The sequence below is a fragment of the Dermacentor variabilis genome, chromosome 4 (assembly GCF_050947875.1).
Source record: "Dermacentor variabilis isolate Ectoservices chromosome 4, ASM5094787v1, whole genome shotgun sequence".
NCBI classification, from domain to species: domain Eukaryota; kingdom Metazoa; phylum Arthropoda; class Arachnida; order Ixodida; family Ixodidae; genus Dermacentor; species Dermacentor variabilis.
In genome coordinates this window covers 4,971,577-4,997,390 of record NC_134571.1, presented here as the reverse complement: position 1 = coordinate 4,997,390, position 25,814 = coordinate 4,971,577, and the positions used below count along the sequence as shown (strand labels likewise).

The window sequence follows — 25,814 nt, the reverse complement described above, 5'->3', positions numbered from 1 at the left end:
CCAATCATGAAACATCAGGCCGGTCTCGATTACAATGCAGCAAAAAAGGGCGTCGAGTATAGTGACCAAATGACGTTATACCACAACTGCTTTAGAAAAGGACTCAAGTGGTACAGAAAGGTAGCTGTTGAGTTGCTTGTTGGAAGTGCCATCATAAATGCGTGGAACATTCGTGGCATGCTTGAAGGAAACTCTACGCCAATTATAATATTTCAAGATGAACTGGCTCATTCACTGTTCGGCCCTCGTCAAGACAACATCGAAGAAACTCGTGGGAGAAGTGTCCACATGCTAAGAAAAACTGGCACATCGGCACACGACACTCAGTGGCACTGCACTGGCTGCTATGCGGCCAACAGTACCAGCAATAGCCCAAACACTACGGTGAGAGTGAGAAAAGTGACCACTTTCTGTGAATAACGCTTCGGCAAGCCATTCATCTGTTTGTTGTGCTTTAATTCTAAGCACAAGTAACCTGAGAAGCAAGCTAGCTTCAACTGTAAAATGAGTAGGATGATAACTTCAAGACATGGCTAATGTTCATACTAAATTTTAGCCTTTCTCTAACTAATAAATATTTCTAACACAGGAACTGACTTCTTGTCTTTTCTAATGGCAAGCACTTTGTAGTTCAACATAGGTTTCTAGCATCTTGAATCCATTGAGGGGCTACAGAATGTATTAAAGAAAGATAAAAATGCATAATGTTGTGCTGAATGTGATCAAGACACATGTACAAGAAACTAAAGTTATTAGTTCGATGAGGACAGTAATGTGCTTTAGCAAGTTAGAAATTTGTTACCAATTTGCCCACATTCACATCTTAACAGATTTAACAATGTTTCCACTACGTGGAGAACCTTGATCTACAGTGCTTTTATCATCCTGAAGAAGGTTGGTGTTCCTATTATAACATGTGTACTTAAGAAGCTCCATCTCTCAGGATTTCATGTTGTTTTACTTGACATAAGCTTACGAGGCTTACAGATTACGTGCTCGTATCTCAACAAAAACACTAACTTCCTTTTAAATGATTTTCATTTCTGTAAAAGCACAGTAAATTTCATCAGACGAGAAGTGCAAATGCGTTTTTTATTCTTTCATACTTGGTGCTTGCTATTATACAACTTACTCATATTACTACTTGCTTGTTTAGAAAACTCATAAAAAACACTCCCCCCACCTTTCTTTTTTCTTCTTTTACTTTCAATTGACTCTGACTTTCATTATGTTAATAAACTTCAGAAGAGCTTGCTCTCAGGCTAGTTTGTACACACTGCTAAGAATGAAAAATGGAGAGAAATTGGGACAAGAAAGAAAGGCCTACAGAATGCTGATTTGCGCGCGGCAATTTATATCAAGGATGGAGTGCTGGACCAGGGAAGCTAAGAAGCCGCCACAACAAACTAGGGGAGCTAGGTAAATGGCTTCGATGTCCACACAGAAACATAAATATAGGCATGTTAGAGAATGCTGTGTCATTCAACAACCCCGTGAATGTTGAAAAGTGGGACAGTGATTAGCTGAAAAGAGTTTCAGAGAGCTCCAGGGAGTGGGGAGATGGATACGGTAAGGGGGCTAGGGTGGTGACGTGCATTAAGGGCATCAAGAATGAAGTGAAAAATTATGAAACATAGGGGGATTGTCTCATCACTGCTCGATCGCTCTACACCAGATAGCCGTGGCCAGTTGCCTTAGCCGAGATTCACCTACCCTGTCATAGCATGTGCTGTGCTTGCTGCTCTGCAGTCTTTAAAATAGGCAGGTGTCAGGGAAGCATGCCCATAATGCCTGCAAGTAAGTAATAGGCGACTTGCAAAATAGTGCCCGCTCTCTTCCATACACAGCCATGGCTGAACCACTCACTAGCAAATCTGGTAAGAAAATAACGCTGACCTCCACTGTTACTTGGGCTGCAACAAGTCTGGGCTGCAAACAAGAAGACACAAGACAGAGCGCTGTCATGTTTTTAGCACAGCTCACTTTCCTAAGTAATGTACCAACAAGGTCATAATATACATTATATAAATACATCAATTTGTAAACAAAATTTTATTTTTAATATAGTCATTTTTAAAAACAGCACAAGGATGATAGCATAATTTTAGGCGTAGTGGCTGCATGCCTTAGCAATGAAAAACTTTTGTCAGAAGTTAAGCAAAGTTGTTTTGGCAACGTAAAAATGTGCATCCTCATTGCTAAAGCATTGCTGTCCGGGAAGTGCTAGGAGTTTGTCTTGGTGTGATGTAAAACCCTCCACACATTTATATAGTGCGAGAGAGAGAGGTGATGGGGGAGTGGTAGTGGCCAGTGGAGAATCCTTCCCTGAAATAAATTTCTGGCTACGTCACTGAATGTCTGCAATGCCTTGTAATAGCAATAGGTCTTGGATGGAAACACTATAGATGATACCAGTGAACCTATTGAGCCCAAAGAATTATATAAACTGTACAATGGAATGTTTTGTACCACCTGTAATAACCATGCTGTAAGAAAAAACAGAAAGGCTGAGCTTAAATGTTGTAGGAAATCTCTTAAGAGGCTCGAGGATAGGTATAGATGACTAACTCCCGTATTCTCCACTCAACACTCCACCTGGATTCAAATGCACAGCAGCCCCGCTCCTTGACAGAGGCGGTTGCTTAGCTTTAATTAAACTTCATGTCAATTACTGTGAAACACAGCGTCGTCTTCAGTCTAGGGGTGGCACTGCGCTCAGCTCAGAGGAATGAAGCTTCCAGTAATAGATGGTTTCAGAATACACTGTAAGTGACCTCACATTTTACTCTCTTCGTCGTGAAGTCTAGACACCAAAGCCTCGGTTTGAACAAGTAATGCTTTAAACGCTCTCTCATGCATATGTTTGCTTTAAGGCAGAGTCAGCTTACTATTTCCTGCTTCTCCCACATGCAAATGACACAAAAATATCTCAATAAAATGATTGTGATTTAAGTGGTACACACTCTCTGCAATGTGATTAAATGTTTGTAATAAAAGAAGCACTACTCATGTGCTGGTCAGCATCTGCAGCAATATGTTCACCAAGATTTTTTTGTCTCAATATATTCGATATTGTTGCAAATTTAAGAGGTTTTGCAGCTAACATGTAGCTGTTTACTTGTGTCTCGAGAACATACAGCTTTAGGTGAGAGGAGCACTATATTGCATGAGACAAAGGAACATTTTTAGACTGCTTGTTTTATTTTTGTGCGAAAAACAATTGTGAAGGTTTTAATTGCAAAGTAATACAGTAGGTGTTGGCAACGCGAACAAGCCATGCAAAGTGTATGCATTAGAAATGAACTATCCAGATGAGGACCCCCCACCCACTGATATATGTCAATGCTATAATATCAAATGCTGTGACATTTAACACATATGGTAACTAAAAGAAAAGGATAACTAAAGCAAGAGCAGCATTAATAAAACAATATCAACTGCAAAATTTATATAATTTTTCTCAAAACTTTTATCTTCACATAAACTGTGGCCTCACACACTGTGGGCACCTTTGCTAACAACCTTCACATTTCACTAGTGCTAATTCTAGCTTCCCTCTAGCTTCTAGCTTGATTCTAGCTTCTAGCTCAACTGCAATGTTTTGAACGTCAGGGCATGTGCAAGTGAAAATTAGTTTGTGATGGCCATGTGGATCTGTTTCTCTGCCTGAATAATAGGGAGAGGAGGGCAATATAATTGCCTTGAGAACTATTAAGCAGAAGCAGCATGGTGGATGAGGAGCAGTGGCTGGGATAAAACATTTCAGGAGTTCAATGTAGTAAGGATACAGGAGTAATATGATTAACTTCGCAAGAATATGAGGCCATTATAACACTAAGGGAAACAGACTGGCCCATCACAATGAATTTTCAAATATTGTAACTGATCTAGAACACCTTGCACGGCTGCTGTAATTAGGAAAAAAAATGGAGCAGTCTTAAAAAGACAGCTTTTTTGTTTGTTTACTCTGCTATGCCACTGTACACATTATTACTATTACTTTTTTTTCTTTTGGAACAGAAAGTCGCCATATGCCTGGAGGTTTTAGATCACCTTCTTGGTGTGCTCCTGATATATGAACAGTTCGAAAACATTAACATTGTTGCTTGGTTTATTGCCCAAGTAGACCGGCACGGAACGACTGACTAAGGAAGCAGGCATGTGAATATGCACACCCTGTATCGAATCAACCCCTATATCAATCAATTTTGTACAATTAGACCTCCATATATTGAACTTTAATGTAACAAACCGTTTTACTTTGCAGAACTTATTTGGTGTGCATATAGAAATCTTCAATTTATTGTATTCTGTTTATCTGCAATTTCAATTTACTGAAATTATAAATTCTTCTAAAATTTAAATGAGGATATGTGTTGCAGTTGAACTGTAAATTCTATGGACGTACAAGCGCTTTTCGGGAGTAAAGCTTCACGATTTCCTTCCCAAGTTTATTCGACTTAAGGACAAAATTCTGCAGCAAAGTTATAAAACGACCACAGGTGACAAGCAGCTGAATGCGAGGTATCTGGTACAGACCGACGGGGGAAAACTTACAAATCACAATAGCACACATTCAGGCGAGTATGTAAACAGGCGAACTAAGCAGGGAACAAAAACAACACAGCACTGCTTTCATAGGTCCCGAATGATCAGAGTTTCGTCAGAGTTGGTGCAAGCACGCATCCGCAGATAAAACGGTTCCCACCGTGCATTGCTCAATACTTCGAGAGCTGACGCCTACACAACCACCTGGGTAGGTTATAGCGCTTGTTTCTGCTCTGATCGTATAGTGTTCGAATGATGTCGCGACAACACAAGTACTTGCAATAGGGGCGACGACCTTCCACAACTCCAGAACATCACAAAAGACCGTTTGCACATGTACTAACCAGCCAAACAAACTAACCACGGCAGCGAATACCACTTAAATCGAAAATACAACGCAGAAACACCTCGAAGAGGTTTCACCATAGAGAAAGGTTACGCCCTGTTTCACAGACGCTCACAATTCAAGAAATGTCCAAAGCGCACTACCGCCGCCTTTTAAAAATCCAACGGGAGCCAAGCCAAATCAGTAACAAGTTGGCTATTTGGGTGAACGCAACGCACCCGTTCGAACCACCGGGTACGCGCAACGCCGGCCGTTCTCAAAGTAAAATCTTCATAAAATGTTTCCATTCACGCATATTACATCTTTACTCACCCACGATGCATGACCAAGCGAAGAAAAGCAAGAACAGGCGACCAACTGTTTCAAAGCGAGCGCGAACCTTGTCGTCTGTCCTCCAACTTTAGCGGCCCGCTGATACTTTTTACGTAACATGTAGTCGTACACAGAATAACAAGTTCTCATAGTTAAACAAAACATGTTTTCGCGTGATAATAAAGCTAAAACAGCTTTTCACGTGCTGTTCTAGTAGAAAATGAATCATTGTGACAGACGGAACGGTACTTGCCAAGCGCGTCTTCAAGGTGTCCTGTCTCTACGAGAACGATGACAATCCGAATCCACAATATACCGGCATTCCCATGCATACCACAGCGCAGCAGCGCCAGATTTCCCTCTAGGTAATGTAGTGAGAAACTCTATGCCTTCTAGCCTCTATACTGCTACGGTTGCCGGATTAAAACTGACTACTGTCACCAAGTCTAGCAAGCGTCTCAGGAGCTGGCAACCTCGGCGCGTAGCAACATGGCGATAGATAGTTAGTTATTAGATAGTTATTTTGGGGGGAGGAGTGGAGTGAAAACTAGGTTAAGGAAAAGAGGATATAAAGAAAGGGAAAAAATAATAAAATAGGAGGGGGAGCAAAAGGCTAGGTGGCGCCAGCCGCCGCCCGTTACAAAGGGTATAGCCGCCATCCATCCATCTTGCGGTTCCCGATTTCAATGCATGGGCCCTATGGGAAATCCGCGGAAAAGCTTGTTCGAGCCCTGCGGCGCAGTTTCTTCAATAGGGATGTTACTTCGTCAGTCGGTAACTGGCCTGAAAAATGTCGTGTTGGAATTGTGGAAGAAATAGAGAAAAGGACTATTATTCAAGGCGTAAAGTGCGCGCACGTTGAGAGCTCGTGTTGCTGAAACACGAGGCAAGCACGCGGTGCACTCAAACACGCGCGTAATTACCAAAGTTTCAGGTTTTGACAGCGTGAAAGTATGTGTATGTGGTTTCGTAGGTTCATTTACGTACCTGCAGGATACTTTTGTTCGGCTGGCGCGTCAGAGATTCCGACTGAATGCGGTCAGCAATGCCTCCAATGCCTCAGCAAGAATATGCATCCCCCATCTGGAGCCCACATCAAGCATATCTAATCACCGCATTGGAATCTGCAGAATCGTGCTGCCCGATTCATTCATTCCTCATACTCATATGACGTCAGTGTTTCATCCTTGAAAGCTACATCCGGACTGTCACCCCTATCTTTTCGTCGTCGCATTGCTAGCCTCACCCTTTATCACAAATTCTTTTATTCTCCTTTCAATCAAGCACCGTATATCGCCGCCGCATCACGCATATCTCACCGCACCAGTCATCCCCTTCAAGTTGCCCGCCCACTATCACGTACTACTACGTTTTCAGCTTCGTTATTTCTTCGAGCAGCCACGGACTGGAACGGCCTACCCCATGACATCGTCGCCATCGCTTCAACACCGCTTTTCAAGAACGCGTAACAGATCTCCTTCAATGTTAAATCACCATCGCTGTTTGTTTTCCTCACTACAAATGTAATCCCACCCCTTATGTAACACCCCCGAAATGGGGGCCTTTAAGGAATAAAACTGAACTGAACTGAACTGGCAACAGGGCCGCTTTTTTCATTGCGGGGTGCTTTGGTAATCGTGAGGATAGATTGTTTCTTTTTTCACAAGTACTGCTCCAAAAGGGCACATGTAACGGCTAACGGAGGCCTCTGAAGAGCACGTGACATTACAATAAAGCAGGCGGCGCAGGGAGTGTTCGCATAAAAAATTGGCCGTCCGCTATAGCGGACAGCCTATATCATACTCCCTTGGCATGCACAGGCTTCGGCGAGCCCCATCCAGCCCTGGTTCTAGCTTTGATGCACCCGTTGCAGCTTTGGTGCCCTGGAGGCGCCGTCAATCGTACGAAATAATGACACGTTGTTACAACTAGTAAATAAAATATATTGAGGAAATACAATCGCGCTGAGGCGCCAACTTCTAAAGCAGCGCTAGCGCGCCCGCGCGAGAATTATGAAACGCCAACGAGGAATTTACCGGCCCACGTACGGTTCTACGATCAAAGTGTACGTTAAACATCCCCTAGCCACCTAGATAAAGTTATCCGGAGCCGTCCACTACGATCTCCATCATAGCTTTAGTCGCTTCGGGACGTTAAAGACGTTGATCACCACACACCAAATCGATACATGCGGGCGTACATTCGAAGCTAAAAGACCGCATTCATAAGTCATAGAGAGCCTTGCAAAAGCGTCAAGAATGCGCTAACTTCTGGTGGAGTTCAAAACACACCCAGTTTAAAGTCGCTCCTGTGTCACAAGCCAGCTGCAGATGCGTGCAGTTTCATCGCAAGACGAAACTACATGAAACAAAGAGAGCACATTCGAAAAAAGTCAACTTCAACGCGCTAAAAACCACGCAGAGCATGAACACATTACACTTTTTCGAAGCGGAAGGTGTCAACTAGGCTCAAAAGAAGAGGTTGTGTGTAGTCGTGGCCCTTCACGAAGCCGTGCGTTCTTTGCCACTTCCTCGAAGTCAACCCGCCTGATTCTGTGAATCCACACTTTTTGCGCGTTACGCCCACCGGATGGCAAAGCAAAAAGCTTTTTGCCCTCGCTGTGACTGTTGCGGCAACCGAAGGCGCAGCAGCACGGCATCGCAATTAAGTTCTCGGCCCTAACACATTCTATTAGGCTAACGCATTCCGTCAGTCCGCCTGCCGTACTTTCGTCGCGCAGGCCCAACAATGGAGGTCGGAGTGCGCTGGAAAAAAAAAAGAGAAAAAAATACAGAAGCGCGGCGCCTGCTCCGAGCCGCCAAAATTACGGCGGCATTGCAGATCGTGGACCATGGGAATTCAACATTGTCTGCGTGACCACCAGAGAACTCCGACTTTTCAAGGTCGACCGACGAGACGCGGCGACGCTATAGGCCCCATTATTGCAGCCAATGTTGAACTGGGGACCACCATCCAGTGATGAATGGGACGCATACAATTACATCCCAAACCTAGTGGATGCTAAGGGAAGGAGCCTCAATCTACAATGGGAAACAGTAAACCACAGCGTGAACTTTGTGGACCCGATCACGGGTGTTCACACGCAAAAAACAGTTATTGGCAGAAAGTGAAGCGCCACCTTCCTTCCGCCGGCTACAAGGTAACTGCACCGCTGCTGGAGTCGCACCTCACAAGGCTGCGGTGGGAGTCAATTAATGGCCATACGCGCTGCAAAGACTCATTTCTGCGCTTGTTAGAAGCCATCGCTCGGCGCTACCCAGTGTGAAGGTACATCACAAAGTAATGGAAAATAAAGCGCTGTTTTCTGACCAATTGCTTTTGTATGAATGTTTCCCTGCGCCCTTACATACACGGTACGCCCGCGTAAGCAACGCTCACTAGCGCGAGCAGCGAGCGATGTGTTGAAACATGCGAGGATGCGTTGAAAGCACAGCGCAAAAAGCAGGCGCACACCAAGCCGCGCCAAATCAATCCAGTGGAAAGGAAAGCAGCGACAAGAGAAAGCGAAGTTTACAAACCAGGCGCACACATAGAAGAGTTTCCTACAAAAATTTTTGTAGGAAACTCTATGGGCGCACACCAATCTGCGCTCGGAAAAGCGCGCGCAAGCAGGTAGCGAGCCGCGCCAATCCAATCCAGAAGGCAGAGGAGGAGGGCGAGTAATAGTCTTAGAGTTTCCTTCAAACATTCTTTCTATTCGCTTTTGATTTCGGGCACGGGGCGTTCGGATTTTCCCCAGTGTAGAATGTCTTCAGCAAGTCGACGGCTTGCCCGGCCCACACTCCCGAAGCAACCTGCTGGTTGCAGTCGTCGAACATGTTCAGCACAGATCCCATTCCGCCGAAACGTTCGTTGGCGCAACCAAAGACAACCCTCTTAACGCCCAACTCGCTCAGGACAGAAGCGCACATGATACACGGCTCAACAGTAACGTAAACGGTGGTTGCAGGGAAAACGCTTTTGAAGTCCCGCCTACGCTCGCTACACCAGGCCAGCACTTGGTCCACACAACACACTTCGGCGTGGCGACAGGCGTTTTTGGACTCATTCACACGGTTCCTGTCGCGAGCGATGCTTTCCCCGTCGTAAACCATAACACAGCCTACAGGGACTTCGCCTGATGTCAGTGCTTCTTCAGCAAGACGGAAACACTCGTTCACCGCACAGGAGTCGGGGGTGGTGGTGGAGTCCATACCCAAGTTTTTCGAAGTGCTTCCACACTGCGAATTGATCGCGTGGCCCAAACCTACGTTATACCTTTCGGTTACATCAAGGTGGTTCAGGATTAAGTATACGTTATTGCATCCAGTCATGGGCTAGACCAAGACGTAGGGACTAGGCCATAAAGGTTGTATAACAAACTCTAGAGGAATCATAGAGTGAGAAGAACAGCTGGCCCGAAAAAGTGGGAACCGCTAGGGCGCCGCCCTGTTGCTACTGGTCATTGTGGCCAGCGCAGTTACTATTGACAAAGCTAAAAGCAAGTACAGGTCGCCTTATGCTTTGTCATTTAAAAACGCATACCTGATGGCTTTATGAAGGTGATGCGCTAATATTATGTTTACGGAAAGCGCTTGCTAAGTGCGTGACTTAAGTAAATCACGATGTACGCATTCATGCAATAAAGGATGACACGAATTTCGGTTTCGAATCTTTGTTTTTTGGATGCATAGTAGTTTCGTACAGTTTAGGTTTAACATGGGCCGGCAATGCTGCAACCCGGTCGACGGGGAGCAGGCCAGCCCGCCTGCGCGAGCATGACCGGCAACCACGTCCGACCTTCCATGACATCACCCTTCATTACCGCAATTCTCGCCTATCCCTCCCTCCCCCTCACAAATCCCTGTCTAAGCTTCAACAGAGCACGTGGCGCCATTTACAGGCCCACACTTTCCTCTCTCCTGCCCGACTTTCCCTTATTCACCCCGGTGCCTTCTCACCCGAATGCACGCTCTGCAAACACCCACGAGCAGACTATGCTAATAATTTCTATTCATGCCCGAAACGCTCTCCCCCTGCCTCTTGGCATGTATCTATTATAGTCCGCAGCTGCTGCTTTGGCCAGCTCGGAGCCGGATGTCCAGCTACGGCTAACGATCTGGGCAGCGGAAGTCGCCGCCAGGCACGATCTGGTGGCCACGACCGGCAGCTCGAAGGCCACCCACGGGACGGCGGCATCTTAATTTTCTTGTCATTTTTTGGCCTTCACTAAATAAAGTTTGTGCCACCACCACCCGGTCGAAGGAGTGAAAAGGGGGAAGTAAGCGTTATATATCTCTGGTCGTTCTAGCGCTTAGAGCCCGAAAGCGCTAGGTGCGACCGGGGCACAGCAGACGACCTGGCATTCCCATGCATACCACAGCACAGCAGCGCCAGATTTCCCTTTAGGTAATGTAGTGAGAAACTCTATGCTTTCTTTTTTTTTTCTTACCGTCATCATCATGTCTAGCATGGAATTTAACATACACTCGAAGCCAGTCCTATCCAGAAAGCGGCCAGTTACCTAGTCACGTGTGTGATCTAGTTTGTTTCAATGAACGGTTTCGCTTCGAACCTCCAAATGGGCCCAATAGCCGACAGGTTAGAGCACAGCTTGCGTTACTGCTCGACCATAACTTTCTACACAAGGACGTAATGCGTCTCTTGCAAGTGCCTGTGTATAACAAGGATGCGGGGACGAATTATTGAGCTCCCGCGGGCAACATGCATGCTCGGCAGGCGCTTCGCTTCAAGTGCGAAGAGGACATACTACGACGTACTCGAGGTTAGTCCGAGCGCCAAGCAGAACGAAATCAAGGCGGCATACTACAGGCTTTCTATGAGATACCACCCAGATAAAAACAAGGGAGATAGCTCGTCTAGCGAGCGCTTTCAGGAAATCTCCACTGCGTACGACACGCTCTCAAACGAGTCTCTGCGGGCGCAGTACGACGAGAAGATTGGCTCCCCCCGCATGGCGACCACTCGTCACGTAAGGAAACCGACGACTAGACGCGCAGCGCCAATGGAAGGCCGATCGCAGATATACAACTTCGACGAATTCTACAAGCAGCACTACGGGGACGCCGTCAAGTCGTACCAGTTCCGCAAGAAGAAGTATGAAGACTTTCTGCGACAGGAAGAGACGCATATTAGGCGAGAGAAAGACGTCGGTGTATCTATGGCATTGATTGCAGTTCTCGCCCTTGCCATGTATGCTTTCCACACGTGGGAGAAGTCGCACGACAAGCCTACGCCACCCGAGAAGCGAGAACGAAAAACGTAGATGGTATAAACGCTCTTTATTAAATGAGATGGGTGGGGGGGGGGGGGCATGCTTATGGAGTCTCAGTGCAGCAGGCTCTTCAACGTCTGAAAGTTTAAAAGTGAGAAATTACCATAGTTGCAGTCACAAAATTGACGAGTGCATTTTTATTTCATCAGACCAACCACCGGTACTCACTCATCTCCCAGTGCAAAGTTTGGTTTGTACAGCAAGGTCTGTGGTGGTGACACAAGACTGGAATGGCGCTTTGAATGTCGAGAGGACCTCCTCACAGGAGTCATCACTGCAACACTCGGACACTGTTTGCCACGGAGTGCTGCTGACAGCCTGCACAGAGGTGCAGCTTGCATGTGATGAGCAAGTAAAGCACACATAGACTGGCTACTTACTGATTTAGGCAAGGTTTTTCATACACCTTGTAGTCAATGATTGTTGATGCAAACACGTTTTCCGTTGACACCTGCTCGAGATTCTGCTTTTTGCGTGCGCCTGCGCTCTGCTTACGCTCTCGCTTTCTTGCGGGCGGGTTGTGCGTCACTTCAGGTGCTTTTCCAGGTGTATTCTTCGCAAGACCACCCAAGGCATCAGCCAATTCATTGCGTCCCTGTTGGTATGAACAGCAAGGGGTTAATACATCTTAGTGAACAACCATATGAAAGCATAATAAGGAAGCTTTATTTCTTATTGACCTAGGTCTGTGATGAAGCCTATATTATTAAAACAACAATAACAAATGCGGGATAGACAACTTGCTGCCAGTGGGAACTGAACCCACAATCTCTGCATGTGGAGTACCGTAGCTCAATTGGCAGAGCATCATGTGGATGTTGCGGTTTTAGCCCCTGCCAATGGTTTTCCATCTTTATTTTGCTGTTCCTTAATTTAGTATGTTTATAGCAAATTTATCTCCCAATGAATGAGGATAACTTATGCTTTGTTTGGTTTGATTGTCTGTTGGTTTCACTGAAAATTAAAGCTTGTTGGTTCCCCTCATTCATAGTGTAACACTATGCGACCTAGTTAAAAAGCATAGGAAATTAACTTTCAGAAACATATGATTTGCTTTTTAATAGTAATAATCTTTATTGACAAAGAAATGAATTACAATCGTGCATCTGTATCCTTAGCCACTTCGTTCGCTTTTGATCCATTACATAAATAGAACCAATACATACAATACGGCATCAGCAGCAATGCTATCTGTGGAAATTAAGAAACCAATTACTATTTTTGTGAGAAGCACAGCTGAAATTTTTTAGTGTTATGTCAAGTTTCTTAAGTATATCGCATTTGGACAGATATCTTGCTCCCTAAAAATGTTAAAGTACCTATATTTGTTTCTGAGTTCTTTTGCTTTATTAGCTGCTGACTACGTAATGATGGTACTGGGCCTCAATTCTTCGAGCATGCTACAAATCATTGATTTCAGAGTGTACGCCACATGGAAAGCAGCTTTGGGCTTGAAGAAAGTTTGCTAGTGGCACATTATGGAAATGGTAGGTGCACGTGATATCACAAATGTGTGTTGCTCAGCTGCAGCCTAACATGGTTGCCATGTTGGGCAGCACTCCACCAGAAGAGTGATTGCAAATGTTGACAAGTGCTGTGTGAAGGAGGCCAAGCTTCTGATGAACTGGCCGCACATGAGTGGTCACTGCGGTCTGCGACAGAACCAACTTTTTTCAAGTATGTCGCTAAATTGAGACAGAAGTCACAAAATTTTTGCAAGATTTTGCTTCAAGGTTGCTAAAACTGTTGAGTGAATTTTACATGTTTTTGTAACACTAAATTGTAGGTTGATATGATGCAACACATGTACCAAAATGCTTCACGTTTGTCTAGTGGCTGTGCTCGCAGGCCAGGAATAAACAGTGAATTTACCAGCAGGGTCTAGCAGACTTCGCTGCTGTATAATAATAACAATAAAAATAAATAATGAAAGCTGAAATTAAGAAAGACGGTTAAGAAAGACTTGGGTCACCAAGAGATGTATCCACAAGAACACTTGCACTAGAGAAGAATAGGGCGATCTGCTAGAATTTTAGTAAGAGCAAATTCCAGCCAATCCCGATGCTGGATGCATATATTACTAGTGAAGGCCACCAGCCAATTACAAAGAACAGTGCGGAAGAAAAGCTAAGCGAATTTGTTCCCATGATTTTCTTGGCACAAAGATGCACTTGCGGCGCACATTATGCCTAAAATTTCTAAATATATCGCCACTCAAGAAAGAAAAATTAAATTATATGACGCAATTTTAACACAGTACTGAAAATTGAGTGACTTTTACATAGGTAATACCAGGGTGCCACTGCTTGATCCACCTGAAAGCTCTATGCAGTATCAATTTGTCGCAAAACTGTGAGAAACGAAGGCAGCGCATTCACATTCACGTGAACAAGCTCATGTATGCCTGCTATATTCTACATCTAACCAAAAAATTGTTTGCAGCAAGTTTTGGCACTTTATTGTACTGCTATGCTTGTGACATCCACCAGTTGAACATACTTAGTGAAACTGCAGCACTCTCAGCATTGCAACACTTTCCAATGGGCTTTATAAAGAACTTTTACAGGCACAATGTGAAGCCTGTTTTTCTCGGAGTAGTTAACCGCAGTGCATGGCCTCTGTGAGTGCAGATGACCATTGCCTCATCATGGTCACAGAGCCCACGCACCTTACAGCCAATTTCGACACCCTCTTTGTAGCTTCTGAATACCATATTTTGCACGTACAACTAACACCAAAATTGAAAAAATGGCTGTGGCTTAGCTAAGGTTAAGCCCAGGATGCGAAGCATACTAGCCTTTATTTTAGTTGTTGAACCACTGTTTAGCCTGGTGAACTGCTGTTGCTTGGCTATATTTGGTTCGGCTAGTTGAAGAAACAACTCATGCGTTACTCTGCTTCGCCTTCAAGAGTGGAACGCGACAGCGTTCCCGTCGACCCGCCAAGGGGTGTAAGACAATGGGCTACGGTGCAGCGACTACGCGCCCCGCATTGGACGCGGTGAGCGTCGAGCAAGCGACGTGCGCCTGAGCCTTAGAAACAGCTCGTTTCTAAGGCAACACCGCATTCACTAGAGGCGCTTTTGTACCGATTCGAAGCATCGTACTCGTGGCTCAGTGGTAGCGTCTCCGTCTCACACTCCGGAGACCCTGGTTCGATTCCCACCCAGCCCATGTTGCAAGAGTTGAGCCAAAGCCACCTAGAAAAAGCGCAGCTGCTTATATACCGCCGCGACGCCGCGAGCGACGGTGCGAGTTGGAGCCCCGTTTCTCCTCTGTCGTGACGTCACGGTGTCACGTGGTATTGAAGGCGACACTGCCGCGCCTGAGGAGCTGGGTTGAGCTCTAGTAATATGCTTCGCCTAAAAGTTTTACAGTAAAGTTGGGGTGCACGTTATATGCGAATTTCATGCTGAGATGTGGCTCCATGGCAGCAAAAATTCTGCCTTGACGGCATTGCGCTGCCATGAAACCACACTTTGAGGCACAGAGTTCTCCACCATTCATTGCCTTTTAGGATGACGCTTTGTTCACTCTTCTATGGTTGCCCACTCTCCCTTTACGGGCCACCATTTTACGTTATGCCTTTGTTAATATTCAACTCACAGTTTACGCAGCGCCACCGAACCAGAACTCGAATCATGACGAATTGTGCTCGATGGCAATCCTGTACAGCACAGAAGCTGGAGACTATCAGCATTGCCGAAGAGATGGGGGAGCAGAGCATGATGGTATGACGTGTATCCACGACTGTTTTGACAAAAATGTAAGTGTCGTCGTATGCAGTTACTTCCACAGTCTGTATGTGTGGATTTCTTTTTTTTTTTCCCAAGGAGTTGCAATTGGGGGCACAGGTTATATGTGGAAGCAGATATGTGAAAAAAAAGAAAACCTGTAATAAATGACATTCTAGAAAGTTATTTTTTAAGCAGCTTTCTAAACATTGAAGTCTCTAAAGTGTCACAAACTGTTTTGTCCCATTGCTACAAAAATTTACTGGATGCTTAATATAGCGACAAAATCACTAAAATGGCAAATTGCAGGGCGGAGAAGAGAAAAGGCAGCTTTTTTAACTGCAAGTTCCTTTCACAATTTTCCCCAATACTAGAGGTATCTGTGAAGTCTATGTCTTGCATTCTTTTCATCCACGTCTTCAATGCAAGCGGAACTGACGAACTGGACTCCAGCAACACCCTCCTTCTCATTGTTACTTGAGTTGACGTCTGAGACATCTATTGATGAATTTCTCAAGTTTCTTTTCATAAAACCAGGAAAAAGGCAGTGCTACTAATGCTTAATAAATATAGAATCAGTTCACCAGCTCGAACTGTGCTCTGCACTGCACGCCACTTTGCATAGAGCTTTTCGAATGCGTCAACTAAGCTTTGCATGCACTTGAGATCATACATGAATTCTGGCAGAGAGGAAACACAGCGCGTGTGAGTGTTGTAATTTGATCTTGAGACGCTCTCATGATTGTTATATGAGTGGGCAATCTTTTGAAAGCCGTAGACAATGCTGAAAATGCACAAGGAAATAGGAAAAAGCTTATCTGGCAACACCAAACGACGTGCTACCATGGTGGATATTCTACACCATTAGCTTTATCCCCGTTCACTATGTGGCGCAGTACATGCCACAGTTGAGAGACTAAAAGTGAAGAATTCGGCTGGACCCGCTAAATTGGCTGCATCTGTAATGCACTTGGAAAGAAAGGTGCGAGTTCACAATGTACACAATTTTGTACATAACGTTTGAAAGGGTTAACCAGGGTCTGTACTGATGATTTGCCTCATAATTCAAGAACTGTTCAAGGAATTCAAAGATGCCGAAGGTGACAATTTTCAAAAAGTGGGGAAACAAACTTTATTTGTACACATACACTGAATATAGTTTAACATCCTTCTCAGTTGCAATCTGTTGCAGCTAAGCAGCTGCTGAGTTGGAAACACACCTTTAAAGCTCTTCAGGTTGCTTTTCGAAGTTGACTTTACCATTGTAATGATTCCAATTGCCTTCTGGCACAATGGTTAGTAGTGTCCGATTTCAGTCAAAGCTACTTGTCGTGTTAAAGCCAAATAGCTGAAACTTGCTTCCCACCAGGCAATTGTGGAGCCTAGGGCTCGAAACTGGAGGCGTGATGGCTGCGGTGTGAATAAACTAACAGAACAATGGTAGCACAGCTTAATCACATGATTTTGCTTTGTCTAGCTCCACAATGGCAATGGCGATTTAAACAAGCCAATCAATGGTGGCCGTGGACACGTCACATTGCAATCGTTTATAACAACACTCTCAAAAGATAAAAAATATGCAGATATGCGGAAATTTAAGTGCATGACTGTTTTTGTATTTCGCTTCCATCGATATGCAGCTACTGCATTCAGGATTGAACCCACGACTTCGAGCAATGTCATAGCTGCAAAGCTACCCTGGTGGACACAGAAGTGTTGATTTGATGTGCGACCGCTTCCGTAGGGTCACCTAAACCCTACGGTGCTTTAATGTGGCTTCGTGTCTTCATGCCTCGAGTCAGACGTCCGCTTGACACATTTCTCCATGGTGTACTATATCTTCAGTTAGTCCACAGCTGCTGTCGTGTGTATGTAGTGGTAGCATTTCCTTGCCTTCCCACGTCATATATCCCCCCCCCCCCCCTGGTATGGCAAGTGCGAGCTAAGAGTGGAAAGGCTCACTCGTTTCGGGACTGCATCATTCCTACCAGTTCTGTGCCTCCTTTACCTTCCTCCTCTACATCTTTCTTCCTATCTTACCTCTGGACTTGCATGTTGGCAGAAAGTGCTGCATTTTCTTCAGTGCTTTTGCCGGAGGTCAAGCATAATTATAGCTGAGCTGTCAAGAGGCTAATGTGGCAATGTGTCGAATGTGTGCACAGCCACAGCTGCAGCACTGCTAAAGTCAAATGAAGAGGCAACGGAAGCTTCACTTTAATACACCTAGGATTGTTTCCTGATAGACAGCGTCCATGGCATAGCCCATATGCGGAGTTTGTTATTGTCAATGTTCAAAAGTCGCTCCCAACCCCAGTTTTCAAGGAATTCAGTGAGCGCATTTATATTCAAGAAGTTTTAAGAGCCTCTGAATCTCTTCTTTCAAATTCAAGGGTTTTCAAAGAGTTCAAGGAGCTGCATGGACCCTGAGGTTAACTGGATATGCTATATTAGGATATGTATGATATTGTCAGTCGGTAATGTGGGAAGAAGAGGACGCTGATGGTTGCCTTGGAGATGACGAAGAAGAGTTAAGTATTATCACTGCTCTACGCTTGTGGCTTAGCCATTAAAAGGCATCTGTAAATAGATGCCTGCTTCTTCCTTCCCGTAACATCATTGGTGGACGTGCTGGGTAATCACTTGCACAAGACGGAGCTCCACAGCGTACGTAACCTGGCTGGCATGTCATCCGAAGGAGAGAGTTCAACCATGGCCCCATCGTCGTGACCCTGGCATGTTTTCCGGGATTGACAATGTTCACGTCGATGACTGGTTACAGAATTACGAACGGGTCAGCGTACACAACAGGTGGGATAACACGCTTATGCTGGCTAATATAATATTCTACCTCAAGAAAACAGCACGGGTCTCATTCAAAACACATAAAGAAGAGATTACGAGTTGGGACCAGTGCAAACAGAAGCTTAGAGATTTGTTCGGCAAGCCCGTCGGCCACCAACGTGCTGCGAAGAAGGATCTTGGGACCAGTGTACAGACGTCCACTGAATATTACATGGCGTATATCCAGGACGTCCTCGCTCTTTGCCGCAAAGTGGATAACAATATGGCAGAGGCAGACAAGGTCAGCCATATTTTTTTTAAAAGGCATCGCGGACGACGCGTTTAACCTACTTGTTTACAAGAACATAACAACGGTCAATGAGATCATTAACAAATGTCGCTGCTTCGAAGATGCGAAGAGTCGCCGCATAGTTCAACAGTTTACGCATCTACGTAATACTGCAGCTTCATCGACGTGCAGGCGTGAGCCCACCTCTTTCGAGAACGTCGTACGTATTGTTCAGCGAGAAATCGAAGCAGCGTTTCCTGCCAAGACAATGACGCAGTGCTTTGATGATTCCCGGCCGCTTGTGTCTCTCATTCAGTCGGTCATTAGCCAAGAACTTGCCAATGTGGGTCTTCCGTCCATCTGCTTCGCCAGCCGTCCTGAGTTTGCTTCGTCTGCTGCCTCTGCCCCTGTTCACCGGATCCAATACGATCCATATCCGAGCTATCGCAACCTGGCTGAATGGCGCACACATGACGATAGACCCATCTGCTTTTACTGTGGACGTGTTGACCACATCTCTCGCCACTGTCGAAGTTCCTGGCCAGCCCACTCTCGACCAAGCTTTCCCGCCTACTGCCGCTCCCCACTGAATCCTCGCCCGCCATCACTCTCCACCGAGGTTGAAGACGCATCTGACAACGCTCGAGCCACCGTGACCAGCCGCTCGCCATCACCACATAGTCCTCGCTCCCGTTCACCCCAGCAGCGTCACTCTCCATTACCAGCTTACCGTCGCCGCTCTCTGACGGGAAACTAACTGGGGCAGCTCCTGGAGGTGACGCTGCTCAAGAACCCCGGCCTGAAATTCCTCTGCTGACCCTGCCCACTAATCGGAACCTTCTGGACGAGGACGTGGATGGCTTGCCCGTTACAGCACTCATCGACACTGGAGCCCAAATTTCCATCATAAGTGCGGAGCTTCGAATGCGCTTGAAGAAAGTACTTACTCCTGCTCCGACTCGACTGCTCCAGGTCGCCAACGGTGGAACTCCGGCTGTGCTTGGAATGTGTACTGCTCGTGTCAGTGTTGCCAGTTGCCACACCTCCGTTTTGTTTAGTGCGCTCGAATGTTGCCCTGACAATGTGATCCTCGGACTCGAATTTTTGGCTGCCCATTCTGCTATGATTTACTGTTCCGCCGGTGTTGTACAACTTGACCTACCCCTACCTGTTTGACCCTACCCTTTGACCTTCCTGTTCAAGCTCCAACTCAGCTTTGTTCCGCGGATTTTATATGCCTGCCATCTCTTGCAGCAACCTGCATCCCTGTATTTGACGGAGACTATGTCCTTACTCCCGCGACTTCAGTCCTGCTTTCTCACAATGTCTCCTTCCCACACACCATCGTTTCTGTTGCGGATAATCAGACATGTCTTCCCATCCTAAATTTTGGACAGTGCCCACAAGTACTCCCTCGAGGCATGTCTCTTGCAACGTTGTCACCACGAGTGCCACATTTCCGCTCTATCTGTTGCGCTGTCTTCGACCAATGCTCATTCTGCGCCTTCTGCATCAGCCCCGACTGACGACTTTACAAGGATGATTGCACCGGACCTCTCAACCCAACAAGCTGCAGAGCTCCGTGGCCTCCTCGAGTCCTAGTACGACATTTTCGACCTGCACGATCGCCCTTTGTATCAAACTACGGTCGTGAAGCATCGTATAAATACCGGTGTTGCAGCACCTGTTCGCCGACGCCCATACCGGGTGTCGGCCTCTGAGCGACAAGTTATCCAGAGCGGATTGACAAGATGCTTGCCAAAGGGATTATTGAACACTCTTCCAGCCTGTGGGCATCCTCTGTTGTTCTCATCAAAAAGAAGGATAACAGCTGGCAATTCTGCATTGACTATCGTCATCCAAACACGATCACCAAGAAAGATGTATATCCACTTCCCCGCATTGACGATGCTCTGGATTGTCTCCACGGCGCCACTTATTTTTCATCTATTGACCTTCGCTCTGGATGTTGGCAAATTGCTGTGGATGAAATGGACCGTGAAAAGACCACATTCGTCACACCAGACGGCCTATATTAGTTCTGGGTAATGCCTTTTGGCTTGTGCAATGCCCCGGCGACCTTTGAACGGATCATGGACATGCTCTTGTGTGGTTTGAAATGGTCCATCTGTTTGTGCTACTTGGATGACGTCATTGTATTCTCTTCAACTTTTGCGACCCATCTGGAAAGACTTTCATCTTTTCTTTCTGTTTTTCGCACTGCTGGCTTGCAGCTCAACTCGTCCAAGTGCCACTTCGGTCACCGCCGAATAACCATGCTCGGACACCTCGTCGATTTGTCCGGCATTCGCCTCAACCCCGCTAAAGTTCATGCTGTGCAGAATTTCCCCGCACCAACTTGTGCCAAAGATGTTAGCAGCTTTCTTGGCCTTTGCTCTTACTTCCGCAGGTTTGTGGAAAATTTCGCCCATGTTGCCCGTCCCCTGACTGACCTCCTGAAGAAAGACGTTCCTTTCTGTTGGGGCTCTGAACAAGCGTCTGCTTTCTCGCAGCTCATCACGCTGCTCACCACACCTCCTGTTCTCGCCCATTTTGATGCCTCCGCTCTGACAGAAATTCGCACTGACGCCAGTGGCTACGGCATCGGCACAGTTTTAGCTCAACGCCAATGTGGGCACGACCGTGTTATCGCCTACGCCTGCCGCCTCCTGTCTCCTGGTGAGTGCAATTACTCGATTACTGAGCGCTAGTGTCTCGCCCTCATTTGGGCGGTGGGCAAGTTCCGACCCTACATATGTGGTCAATCATTTACAGTTACAACTGACCACCACGCCCTTTGTTGTCTTTCCTCACTCAAGGATCCCACCGGACGCCTCAGTCGCTGGGCCCTACGGCTGCAGGAATACACATACACTGTGGTCTACAGGTCGGGTTGTCTACATCAGGATGCTGACTGCCTGTCTCGTCATCCCGTCGATGTACCGGACGGTTTAGTGGATGTCGCACCGATCTGCGTTCTTTCGCTCTCTGCCTTGCAAGACATTGGCGCTGAACAATGACGTAGTTAGGTACCATTATTGAACGCCTGCTCTCTGATCCGTCTGACCGATCTCTTCACATGTTCGTACTACAAAATGGCATTCTGTATCGCCGCAACATGCACCCCAACGGGCCCGAGCTCCTAACCGTCATTCCGCCTCACCTGCGACAGATTGTATTGCAGCAACTGCACGACGTTCCCATTGCTAGACACTTTGGCGTCACGCGGACCTATGACCGAATTCGGCGACGGTTTTTCTGGCCCCGTCTCAACCGCTCCGTCTGGCACCATGTTGCCGTGCGAGTCGTGTCAATGCCGGAAAAAACTAGCTGTGCCTCCTGCCGGGCTGCTGCAGCCTTTGGATATACCGGCCGACCCTTTTTTTCGCTTTGGCGTTGATCTTCTTGGACCGTTCCCTATATCAAATGATGGAAATAGGTGGCTTGCCATCACTACGGACTATACAACTCGCTATGCCATTACTAGAGCCCTACCGACCAGCTGCGCTACAGACGTCGCTGATTTCTTGCTTCACGACATTATCTTGCACCATGGTGCACCTTATCAACTTCTCACCGATTGCGGCAGATACTTTCTTGCCAAAGTCATAGACGACCTACTTCAATCATGTGCTACTACTAAACACAAATTTGCTATCGCTTACCATCCTCAAACTAACGGTCTTACCGAACGCCTGAACTGCACATTAACTGACATGCTAGCAATGTATGTTTCCTCCGATCATCGTGACTGGGACATTGCTCTACCATTTGTCACGTTCGTCTACAATTCCTCGCGCCACGGCACAGCTGGCTATTCACCCTTCTATCTCCTCTTCAACCGTGAGCCAACTTTGTCTTTTGAGACTCTCCTTTCGACCACACTTGACTCGCCGAGAGAGTACACTCGGGATGTCATAGCCACAGCGACCCAAGCACGCCGGATTGCCTGCATTTGTCTTTCTGCTTCACAGACACGCCAGAAGTGCCATTACGACCAGTGCCATCACGACGTGGACTATGAACCAGGTACTCTTGTGCTAGTTTGGTATCCAACTCGGCGTGTTGGTCTTTCAGAGAAATTCCTCTCGCGATACTATGGCTCTTACCACATCCTTCGCCAGGTGACCCCTGTCACATATGAAGTGTCTCCGCTGGATGCCACGGTGCCTTCACCTCTCTCTAACATCATCCACATCAGCCGTCTCAAACCTTACTTTTCTCAGAGGAAAAAGCACCTTATTGGTGCTTTTTCCGACGGGGGAGGGGGGGGGATGTCACGGTCGGTAATGTGGGAAGAAGACGCTAATGGTTGCCTTGATACAGCATGACATATCATGTGTGTCATGACATGAATGACGTGACGTGATATTTCTGCCATGACATTAAACCATTAGTGCACAATGTACATTTAAAAGTAGTACCATTTTATTTGTAAATGAATAAAAAAGAAACATAATGCGTTCCTTAGTACGCCATTTTGCTGAGATGATCACATTGTAGTTTCTTGTAAGTTGCACACTGTATCTAATATATTCACTGCCAAACCTGCAGAAGTTCTGGATTTCGTAGCAGGCATTGCTATGGAATATCCACCCAACCAGGGAACCCCGTACACGCCAATACAATCATGGCCACCAACGCAACACCAGCAGCAGCAGATGTAACAGCGTGGCAGTGGTACTGTCGCCGCCTTGGAAGGAAGAAGGCAGTCATCCAACAGCACAGGCTGCGTGCAAGCCGGACGTTGTACTGTTACAAGAAACACTAATGCATCTGACGAGAATTGGCAACTTCGTGCCCCGGAACACCACTCCAGACCTCACATTCCTCAAGAACGACGTACGGGGCACGATCACCTGGAGAAACATGGGGACCGACCTCGGCAGGGACCACACCATCATGGAAATCGGCATACTGGAACACAACGACACCAGCATCAAAACACACAGATGGATAGAATGGGATGCCTTCCGAGATGCTAGACGCCAGAAGAGAGACTGTGACATCGGCTCGTGGATGGCCGAAATCACCTAGAGCGTACGCGACGCGACCAGAGAAATTGAAACGGACGTGGAGATCGACAAAATAGACAGCCTGCTAGCACATCTCATCGAAGCCAAACAGTCGATACTCAATCGCTGGAAGAAACAACGGCTCAACCGCAGACTCAGAAAGAAGGCGGCAGAGCTCAACCGAGCGATCGAGGAGCACTGTTGCGCGCTCTGCAAGCAACAGTAGAACAAGGTCTGCAACGTGGCAGACGGGAAGATGCACAGCGGAAAGACGTGAGAACTTGCCGTGGCACCTGCTCGACGAAACCAAGACCCAAGTCGCACCAAAGGGACAGACTCGCCAAGCTCATAAATCGTGCGGTCTCGGTACACGGTGCCGACGAAGTCACCAGGCGCATTAACGACAAATACCTGCCGACTACACCCACCGAACAACACACGCCGTACGGCGGCCTATCGACATAGAGCGCGACCCTGCACGGCCTCAACAACCAGCCAGCAGCCGGCCAGGACCTTGTCACGAACAAGGCGCTCAAGAACCTCGATGACGGCTCGATTGAGAACCTTGCAAAATACTTCAACAAGTGCTGGAGAGCAGGCGCACTGCCGCAGCAGTGGAAGACAGCCAAGACCATCCTGATCCCTAAGCCGGGGAAGCCGCCGGACACGGACAACCTTTGGCCGATCTCACTCACGTCCTGCGTGGGCAAGGTGCTGGAGCATGTCGTGCTCAACAGGTGGCAAGACTACCTGGAACGAGAAGGGCTGTACCTGGCCACGGTGATTGGCTTCAGACAGCACTTGAGCACGCAGGACACGATGCTGCAGCCCAAATACCAAATCATCGATGATGGCGGCAGCGCCCGCGACAAGGCAATCCTGGGGCTCGACCTGCAGAGCGCCTTCGATAAGGTGAAACACTCGGCAATTCTGTCCCAAGTCTCCAAGCTCAACATGAGCGAAATATCCAACAACTACATTAAGGACTTCCTCACGGACAGGACCGCAAAGCTACAAGCAGGCGACCTACAGACGCAAGAGAAGAAGCTCAGGAGCACCGGCACGCTACAAGCAGGCGACCTACAGACGCAAGAGAAGAAGCTCAGGAGCACCGGCACACCGCAGGGATCGGTTATTTCGCTGATGCTGCTCAGCCTGGTAATGATCGGAGTGGCCGAGAAGCTCGCGGACATTGAAAACGTCAGGCACACTATCTACGCAGATGATATCATGCTGTAGGTGACCGGCGGCAGTGACGCCCACATTGAGGACGCGCTGCAAGCTGCCGTCGACGCGATAGAAGACCAGCTGGAAGGCACCAGACTGAGATGTTCGCCGAGCAAATTGGAGCTTCGTATACTCCCGCCTACCAACAACAGCAGAGGCAAGACCGGACAACGCGAATATGAAAAAATCAGAATCGTAACCAAATCCAGCAAAGCGATCCTCGAGGTCGGCAAAATCAGGATCCTAGGCATGGTCATCGAAAAGCATGGAAGAAATGGCGAAGCCATTGCCTGGCTCACGCAAAAATAGCCAACTTGATTCGACTCTTCAAACGAGTCATTTCCCAGAAGGCTCGCATGAGAGAGGAGAGCCTAATTAGGCTTGTCCAATTTTCATCATCAACCACGTCACGTACGTTGCAGCCTACCACAGATGGCTGCAACATGAATACAACAAAATCAACTAATTATCAGAAGAGCGTACAAGACGGCGCTGGGTCTGTTCAAGTCTATGAGCATGACCCTCTTCTTACAACTCGGGATACACAACACGCTTGAAGAAATAGCTGAAGCGCAACGGGCCTCTCAACTGGAGCGGCTGTCCTCGACCAAAGCCGGGAGGAAGATACTGGACGACCTGGGAATAGGACGCTCGAACGAGGCAGAGATGAAGCTCCCTGTCCCCGAAGAGGTCTGACGCCAGACCAGATTCGACCCCATACTCAAGAACGTGAATCCTGAGTTCAACAAGGGAAGAAGAGCGGTGAGGGCCAAGGCTCTCATCGACCTGCATGCCAATGATGAGCATGCGCGGTACGTGGACGCGGCCGAATACCAACGGAACGTTTTCGCAGTGGTCGTCATAGAGGCGTCAACCGGTGCCACGAGGACAGCAGCAAGCGTGAGAAGTGCCGGAGCGGAACAAGCGGAGGAGGTGGCTATTGCCCTGGCCATCGCCGACGCAGACTGCCACACGGTGCTGAGTGACTTGAGACAGGCGGTGCGAAACTTCGTCAAAGGCCAAATCTACAGGAAGGCTGAGCGTGCACTGCGAGCGGCCAAACTGCAAGACAGAAAAGTAAGAATGAAGTGGTTGCCAGCACATGCGGGCAACGCGTCAGAACAAAATGGGAACCACAAAGAGATGGCACACGCAGCGGCACGAGCGCTAACCAACCGCGCCCCAGTGACAGACCGTCCAATGTGGTTCGGGGCCAAGGAGCGCATGACGGACTACAACAACATCAGATCACGAAGGCCTCCCACCCC

At 47.3% G+C, this 25,814-nt stretch overlaps 3 protein-coding genes and 1 long non-coding RNA gene across 7 annotated transcripts in view; 2 read left to right on the top strand and 2 right to left on the bottom strand.

The window, feature by feature from the left end:
* Positions 1-8,901: 8,901 nt before the first annotated feature.
* On the bottom strand, positions 8,902-9,673 carry LOC142578596 (tRNA-specific adenosine deaminase 2). Its single transcript, XM_075687990.1, has one exon. It carries the CDS (start codon positions 9,538-9,540, stop codon positions 8,908-8,910), a length of 633 nt encoding a protein of 210 aa, XP_075544105.1. The 5' UTR covers positions 9,541-9,673; the 3' UTR covers positions 8,902-8,907.
* A 696-nt stretch (positions 9,674-10,369) lies between these two features.
* The window catches only part of LOC142578595 (uncharacterized), a 39,045-nt gene continuing 23,600 nt past the window's right edge, over positions 10,370-25,814 (top strand). Inside the window, exons 1-2 of the long non-coding RNA XR_012827267.1 lie at positions 10,370-10,615; positions 15,109-15,266. This is a non-coding gene — a long non-coding RNA (uncharacterized LOC142578595). The remainder of the gene's footprint in view (positions 10,616-15,108; positions 15,267-25,814) is intronic.
* LOC142578594 (uncharacterized) lies at positions 10,715-11,955 on the top strand. The gene has a single exon (XM_075687989.1). It carries the CDS (start codon positions 10,896-10,898, stop codon positions 11,490-11,492), a length of 597 nt encoding a protein of 198 aa, XP_075544104.1. The 5' UTR covers positions 10,715-10,895; the 3' UTR covers positions 11,493-11,955.
* Positions 11,541-25,814, bottom strand: part of LOC142578593 (uncharacterized) — a 66,273-nt gene continuing 51,999 nt past the window's right edge. For 3 of the 4 annotated variants that reach the window (XM_075687986.1, XM_075687988.1, XM_075687987.1), the window contains exons 9-11: positions 11,882-12,096; positions 11,670-11,819; positions 11,541-11,578 (exon numbers count right to left, since the gene is read on the bottom strand). In XM_075687986.1, coding sequence (XP_075544101.1) covers positions 11,572-11,578; positions 11,670-11,819; positions 11,882-12,096 — 372 coding nt within the window. In that variant the 3' untranslated portion in view covers positions 11,541-11,571. Of the gene's footprint in view, positions 11,579-11,669; positions 11,820-11,881; positions 12,097-25,814 lie in introns of those variants that run through there. The other variant, XR_012827266.1, reaches the window with a different exon arrangement.

What these genes read in the sequence shown, in the direction of transcription:
- LOC142578596 (XM_075687990.1), bottom strand. Translation starts at nt 9,540, where the DNA reads ATGACTGGATGCAATAACGTATACTTAATCCTGAACCACCTTGATGTA.
- LOC142578594 (XM_075687989.1), top strand. Translation starts at nt 10,896, where the DNA reads ATGCGGGGACGAATTATTGAGCTCCCGCGGGCAACATGCATGCTCGGC.